General features: G+C 39.2%; 1 protein-coding gene across 1 annotated transcript in view; it reads left to right on the forward strand.

Annotated features, from left to right (window-relative positions):
• Nucleotides 1–8,346, forward strand: part of SEMA5A (semaphorin 5A) — a gene marked incomplete at its 5' end in the record, with an annotated part of 210,120 nt that overhangs the window by 17,186 nt on the left and 184,588 nt on the right. The window contains one exon of the mRNA XM_057370806.1: nucleotides 1,124–1,223. Coding sequence (XP_057226789.1) covers nucleotides 1,124–1,223 — 100 coding nt within the window. The remainder of the gene's footprint in view (nucleotides 1–1,123; nucleotides 1,224–8,346) is intronic.

Genomic DNA, 8,346 nt, shown 5'->3' on the forward strand with positions numbered 1-8,346 from the left:
GTTGTTAACCTGAGCTGTAGCTGATGGTACCACTACCAAAAATTGCACTGCTGCAGCATCTTCAGGGGGGTTGGTTTTGACTCTGTGCTCTAAAGCATGGTCATGGTCATGACTATGTGCTCACCTTTGTTCTTTCAATTTTCACACCTGTGGCCTTCAAACAGACAGTCCGACAGCCTGTTGTGCTGTACATACATCGCCCTTTTCACCTTTCACTGAAGTTCCATACCACTACTTTGTGACTATATTAAAGATAAAAAAAGCTGCAATCAATATCCTGACAATGGTAAAACTCTGGAGGATGAGGGTTTTATACAACTGGACTTTTTTTTAGAGACGCATTTTTATTGTTGCAGCAATTTTTTGTATTGTGTGTCTATTTAATGTATTCTATGTGAATAGAATTTAATGTATTCTATGAGAATATTTAAGGATTTGATTTACAGCTATTTATATGTGTTTAAGTTTGAAAGTAGGAACACGTTTATATACTAAATACAAGTAATGCCCCTTGCTGGTTTTCAGCAACTCACATGCTTGTCTGCCCTGCTTAATGTGGCACTAAATTGGTCTGAGAAAGGAAGGTGGGAAAAAAAAATCAATGAATGGCAAGCATTTTTCTTTTTCATCCCTCATTTCTCAACCTTTTCCTTGTGAAAATGATAGAAAGTAAATTTTTTTTTTTGTTTTTCTCATTGCTTTTCACTTAATCTGATCATTTTCTAAAGAAAATGAGTAACTAAATAAATAACTAACTAAAAAAGTCCTCTAGTCCTCAGCTGCTTTTGATGTACGGAAAATTAATCTGACTAGGCTTGAGTATGTACCAGTGAATTGCAGTTGTACTGTGGTGCTTTCTGCTTTACCCAGGGAGGAAAAAACAGTTCGGAAGAAAATATGGATACTTGATTCAAGCGTGTATCAGGTGGCTGTCGTATATATTTTACAGGCCTGTGCTATAAATTCAATGGCATGGTGGTGAAAGTGTCCTATGTTTCCTTAGAGGACCCTAAGGAGAAAACTTGCAGCCCCACATGAAATGTCTGCAAATTTAATGGTGGCTACTTGATGCACTACCCCTATAACAGTTATAGTAAAAGATGTGTTTCTTGATTGTTTTTAGAAATTGCCCCTTGGCTACACGTGTTCAAAGCAGAAGATGCTGTGGACTTCTCACAGTTAACATTTGACCCAGGACAAAAAGAGCTTATTGCTGGAGCAAGGTGAGAAATCTATTTTGGTTTTTTTTTTGTGTTGTATCAGACTGGATTTTGTTCTTGGTTGATAAGTAATATTTAGTCAAATTCCAATATCAGTGTGTTCTTGTGTGAGTCCCCTGCCTTTTAGACCCACTAAACTGAATGTTATGKGTGTTTATTTCTCTTATCCCTGACCAGAGTTAAGAGATGGACTGACTGCCTGGTATCAAGCTTCATAAYAGCTGACACTATTCTAATTTTTAAGAGGACTGTCCTGGAGTACAAAATCTTTGGGTGTATGTGGTAGAACAAGCAGGTGCCRTATGACAATGTGACAAAAGTTGCCATTGCATAAAACTTAGGATGATCCCAAATTTGGCTGCACCGTATGGCTTTTCGTGTTGGGATGTTTCTAATAATTATTCACTACACACAATGCCAGGAGCGATCTGCTAAAGACTRCAGAATTAGTGGTAAAGTTGGTGACAGTCACACTGTTTGCACAGGAGGAGAGAGCTCTGCAAGCTGTGATCAACAGTGACACACTCTTAGATGTCAACATTGAAGCAGTGACAGTCTTTGAGCACTAGTTTTTTTTTTCTCTTAGCATATGAGGTTTAGTAAAACATCTTGGTTGGCCAAAAAATATTTAACCATCTAAACTTGTTATTCACACCTGTCTTCTGAATATATTTTACTTTTGAWTCAACGAAGCTCTGGTCACTTCACTTATCTGTTAGGTTTAGTATTGGAACACAGTTCTGTTTCCCAGTTTGCTTCTTAGCTGAAAATGAGATTCAAAATGCAGAGTTATAAAATGCATTGCAAGAAAACTTTTGTCTTTAGGCCAGTGGAAGTTGTTTATCTACAGGGGAAAACTTTCTGAGTGTGGGAGTAGGTATGTGTGTGACACATATGTATGTCTTTTGTATCCCACATGAAGTGGGATATTCTGTGCACTCATGTTGATTTTTCAATTCTGTGAGCTACCAAATGAAACGAGCTGTGAGGTTATCAACTGCTGGTACTTTGAGGTTATCAACTCACCATAAGTTGTCTGAGCCTCTCCACAGATCCATGGAAATGTGTGTTGGATCAGTGCAATTTGTACAGATATCCCAATATCTGTTAAAAAAAAAAAAATTCACTCCTCTCATTTTTTATTCTTATTTATTTTTTATTTATTTTTAATTTGGGGTCCAAATCTGGGAAAAAAAATAGGCTCATTTAAACTGGAGCTTTTGATGAAGCCTTTTGAATCACTGTGGGATAAGCTTTGGATGATTTTGTTGAATAAGTAGTGACTACAAAAACATGTCAACTGTCAATTCTGCTTTTTGGAAAAGATCCCCTACGTCAAAAGATTTTTTCTCTGTAAGTTAAAGCTGCTTCAGAGCTTTATATCTCTTGTTCTGACRAAAATTGTAAAACTAAAAATATTCAGTGTCATTAAAATTACAAGAGAAATTTTGTTTTACACAGTTCACTGTTGTTAGTTAGTTGTTATTTGTTCATAGAAATGATTAGATTTTCTCTTTCCTTATTCTGCATTTCCATTCTAAATTTTAGCCTTTCCAGTGTTGCTGTATTTGGCCATGGAGATCTTACTTTAGAATAACTAAATTTGCCGTCAGGTTTCTCTCATTATATCTATTATTGATATCTGTACATCCTTTCCACTACACACCTTTGTACATCCTGGGGTCCTAGATTCAGATAAATCTGGCAAGCAATTATCAGGGTACTGTAGTCTCAAAACTGCAAGTGTTGATCTCAAAGATAACTTTACTGTTTCTGCACCTTTTGCGTGTAGTCCTGGCTGCATGTAGAACGAATCCATTCACTGTGAGTATTGTGCYGAGTTTTCTCTTTATTTGCAGGAATGGTTTTTGCAGCATTTCATAGCTTCAACTGGCCGTGTTGATTTTTTTTTTTTCCCCTTAATGAGCTGGTTTTAGTTACCTTTCACCCAGGGCCACACGAACAGGGCATTTAATATTACCATGCTTGTGCTATGGCCTGTGGACAAAATTTTACTACACATTTCTTGAACATCTGCCTCGCTGGATTCACATATTCAAAGAGCTGTTTGAAGAATTTGTTTTCTGTCCTAAGAAACAATTGTATTCTCATAAAGACAGTGAGGAGAATGCATTGTTAGTTCATTCTTCCTGATGAAGTATCTTTCGATATATAGCTATTTATCTTAGAATAGATCATTTTTTAAAATCATTGTCTTCTTGTACTAACACTTCAGAACTGAAAAGCTGATAACCATGTGTAATGTGATTCCAGTGAGATCTGAACAGTGAAAAGTTCCTGTTCAATTGTGAAAATGATTAATTTGTAGCCTTCTAGCATGGATTTCTCTTTGCTMCTCAGTCACTGGTAGAGACAGAAAACGGGCAATGGGGCACGTGATAAAGGTACAAATAAACTTACAGTACTGTATACTCTGCCAAGAGAAGCCCCCACATTATGATTTACATCCACACAAGAACAGTGTACCAGGTTTGCATGGGAAGCGCCTGGTGTGGGAGGGGGCTACAGGCGTGGTTTCAGTGAGAAGCTGCTGGGAGCTTCCCCATGTCCGGCAGAGCCAGTGCCAGCTGGCTCCAAGGCAGATGTGCTGCTGGCCAAGGCTGAGCCCAGCAGTGATGACAATCTTGAGGACAGATAATTATGTCCACAGAAGAGAGGGGTGAAAAAATATAGAGAAACAGCTTTGCAGACACCATGGTCAGTGGAGAAGAAAGTGGAGGAGATGTTCCAGATGCCGGAGCTGAAATTCACTTGCAACCCATGGTACAGCCCATGGTGAAGCAGCTGTGCCCCTGCAGCCCATGGAGATCCATGGATTTTGCAGAGATCCACCTACAGCCCACGGAGGAGATCCACACCAGAGCAGGGGGATGCCCGAAGGAGGCTGTGACCCTGTGGGAAGCTCATCCTGGAGCAGGCTCCTGGCAGGACTTGTGGCTCCCTGGAGAGAGGAGCCCACACTGCAGCAGGTTTCCTGGCAGGACTTGTGACCCATGAAGGAACCAGTAGTCTGTTCCTGAGGGATTGCACCCCATGGAAGGGATCCATTCCGGAGAGTCCATGAGGAGTTGCAGACTCTGGGAAGGATCTATGTTGGAGAAGTTCCTGGAGGACTGTCTTCTGTGGGAGGGGACCCCATGCTGGAGCAGGGGAAGGACTCCTCTTCCTGAGATGGAATAATGGCAGAAACAGTATACTATGAAGTGACCATAGCCCCCATTCCCCTGTGCCACTGGCAGGGAGGAGCAAAGAGTCAGGAATAGAGTTAAGCCTGGGTAGGAGGGAGGAATGGGGAGAAGATGTTTTTAAGATTTCTTTTACTTCTCTATTTCTGCTCTAATCTTGATTGGTGATAAATTTGGTTAATTTATTTGAGTAGTTTTTATTTTGAAACTACTATGAAGGTAATGAGTGAGTGATCTCTCCCTGTCCTTATCTCGACTCATGAACCTTTTGTTATATTTCCTTTTCCTGCCCAGTTGAGGAGGAGGGTGATAGAGCAGTTTTTGTGTGTACCAGGTCTTCAACTAGGGTCAGCCCAACCCATCCTTGCACCTCTAGGATTCTGCTTTAGTAAGTTGATGGTATTCTAAACAAGGGGGAATGGTTTTCACAGCCAAGAGCTGTGTTCTGGCTGAGCTTAAGTTCATAATTGATCTTTTTCCACCTTAACGGAGCTTAGTGAAGTCTGCCCAAATTTTTCTGTCTTAGAGACCAAACGAAATAGTATTGTGAAAGTTTGACACCAATGGAAATTTTTAAATCCGTTCTCCATTGCTGAAACTTGGTCCAGGTGACTCTTTTTAATTTTTAAAGTTCTATGGCCTCTGAAGATATTTACAATTTGTCTTACAGAGAATGGTATCAAAGATGCCAGCTGGGATCCAGACTGCATTCCTGTTGGAAGTTGCCAGTGTCATGCAGCTATGTGGAAAGACAGATATGATCCTATGATGCCGAAAAGGTGTCTCCCAGAGTGACAGAGAAATTTTGATTTCTTTGCCCAAGGTTCTTGGGAGACTTTGAATTGTAATAGTGTGTATTTGTGTTTCTATGTGTTTAAACAAGATTAACTTGTTTAAAATCAGATAGAAATGTAAGGAAGGAGTGCTAAAAAGCTGATGAGAAGAGGGTTGGAATTGTAATGCAGGATAAAAGACTGAGCGTGTGCACAGTGCTTGCCCATAAATCCATCAGCAGGTACATCTAGGGAAGGACGTAGCAGTATAAATGCACAGCAGTGTTGACAGAAAAYCAAATAGTTTAAGTTGGCCATGGGTAATTTAGTCAAAAACCAATGAGTTTTGTCACATTTTGCTGAGGCTAACAAAATCAGAACAGAAATAATGTTCATATAGAGATCTCTAAAAATATGCAAGGGACTTTATTCCATGGTATTTGCCATGGCAGGCAAAAACTGGGAAGGGAATTACTTGTCCTGTATTGCTAAGATTGGTCTTGCCTGTCCAGTTTGGGAAATAAATGTGGCCTTTGAATGTATGTGGGCATTCTGTCGTTGCTGTGCAGAACCAGATTATTTACCATTGTATGTGTCCCCCCTGTCCCCACCCCAAATTTCAGCAGGTGTCTTCCATGCCTCGTGAAAAGGTTATCACTGGTTGGTAATTTTTTTTTTTTTTGTTCTGCAAAACATCTAGTTCTCCTAACGGTATTGATTTGATTAAGCTGAAGTCTTGTAGCCTTGTTCCAGTTTCCTTACAGCATCACCAGCAATCTGTGAATGGTACCACTCCAGCACTAGTGTGCACCTTCGCATTAATCATGCAATCCATGTTCCCATGAAAATGTATCTTTAAAATTTGCCTCAGGCATTGTTCTTAATATTGAATGTGACCTGGCAGATAAAAATAAATGAGTTCTATTGCAATCTGAAACCTTCTTGGGAATTCATTTGTTTTCTTAGAAAAAAGCCARCCCATATGGCAGGGCAGAATTTACTTTTATAATTAAGTGGCATCAGCGAAGGATTACTCTTAGGGCATTAGCTCCTCAGTAAGCTCAAGGAAATGAGAGACTGCTTGTTTATCTTATTCTGGTAAATTCTGATAAAATATTCAGACAAAATATTTCTGTGTGTGTTACTTGGTGGACTGATTTAGCATGTAATAGAATATTATAGTGATTTCTGTRTTTTGAAATACCAGTAAGCATAGAGATGCATTGATTTCTCCAAGGACAACCTTGCCTTCTTTTTTTGTGTGAAAGTGCTTTGCCATATGTTTCTTTGGAAAGGTCAGTTGAAGGGGGAGAAGACCAGATTAGGGGAAGGATACCACAGACTGTGAACTGTCCAGGCAAATTGTGCATTGCCTTGTTTTTGTCTTCATTTCCTGACAATGTACTTAACACGTAGCAGCTCTAGTTTTTATAAATCAAAAATTGCTAAAAGTTTCCAGCTTTTTTGGAAAAACAAGAGTTGACTAGAAGCATGTCTCAAACCCAGTATTTTTTAGGACAATTTTTTCTTCCTGTTTTTTGTGACTTTAAATTATTTTTTCATRGTTGTTTTATTCAAACCATGCAAGAAGAATTATGTCCATTTTTAAAGGAAAAATAAGGTTATCCTCTTTTGCCAAGCCTCCTGTGCTTGAAATTTTGAACTGGTAGCAGCCTGGATTGAGTTCATTTTTAAAATGTGGATTTTTTTTTTTTTTTTAATTCAAGTTGAGCTATACTTTAAAATTATATAGTTACTATCAGAAATACGTCTCAAAGCTATTCAACTTTCTTTTTAATTGGCTAATATCTATTTAGACATTTCTTACATAGAGTATCCTAATAGTGGTGGCTTTCTCCTGTATGTTCTCCTGCAAGTTAATTAAACTTGCTTTTTAGGRTTATAACTTGCTTTAAGGTGGCTTATTGCCTCAGTCACTCCTTATCTCACTGATGAAGGACTGTAACAGGATGCCTTCTCACTTAATTAGATGTGTRTTTGGGAACGTTAATTTGAACCATTACCTCTACTTGCCATAATAACAGAAAGGCAAATTAAAGGATTCATTAACAGTGGCTTAAGAATCTCTAATAAAGGAATAAATAACTATACAGGTTTGCCTCTTGCTGTTGTCTGCTCCCAGCAGGAGAATCTGAGAGCTTCTTGTTAATGAGATGCTCYAAGGGCTACATGTGCAGGGAGAATATACAGGCACAGGGAGTTGGTGCTGTATCCTTTGAACATCCATCTGGGTTTCACTGCTCATTTAACACTCAGTTCAGGATAATCAATGCCTGCTCTTCCACTGATTGAACAGGGCTAATCTAATCTAATTTATGGTTTAATGCTAAATCTATGAGAAATTATCGTCTTACTGCTACAGACACAGAGAGGTCTTTTCCCCCCTACTGCTTCTCTTTCCTACCTTGCTATCAGGTTCCTGAATATTTTTAAAAGCTTCACACGTCTCCTGCTCATGCCTGGTTCCACTATGCAGTTTTCTCCTTCTTTGCACCAGCTCTGGTACCAGTACTAGTCTGGTTGCAGAGTGATGCTAGTCAGTTCACTAACTCCACAAAAATCACTCATTTTCTTGTGCTGATTTAATGCCCTGACATTGAAATTAGAGTAGCTAACATGGTGCATCCAGAAGCCCTGGAGTTGACTCGAGGTAAGAACAAATGAGAAATGATAGGGCTAAATGGAGCTTCTTTGGCAGAGAACAGTGCTATTTGAGTGTAAGCCATCTTTAGAAACTAAAAAGGAGGAGTGGTGTTGTAAAGGTATCTGTRTTTAATTGAAGTCATGACTTAATGTACATGTGCTGCTTCTGCAGCTCTGGTGCCTTGTGTGATTTACTCCCAGCAGCCTTGTGCATTAACTGGAGAGGCTGCACTGCCCATGTGTTTAAAAAAAGACTGGATGTGGCACTCAGTGCCATGGTWTAGTTGATGAGGTGTTGGGCCATAGTCTGGGCTTGATGGTCTTGAAAGTCTCTTCCAGCCTGGTTCATTCTGTGTGTGATTCTGCATGACTTTGTGTGCTGAAATTGATTACTGTAGTAAGAGACCACAAAAGGTTTGAACTAAGATTTCTGATTTTAAACCCATTCCCATTATGTTTTTGGTTTGTTTTTTTTTTTTGGTT

This window comes from Malurus melanocephalus, unplaced genomic scaffold (assembly GCF_030028575.1).
Source record: "Malurus melanocephalus ecotype Western Australia unplaced genomic scaffold, MMel_1.1 scaffold_133, whole genome shotgun sequence".
NCBI classification, from domain to species: domain Eukaryota; kingdom Metazoa; phylum Chordata; class Aves; order Passeriformes; family Maluridae; genus Malurus; species Malurus melanocephalus.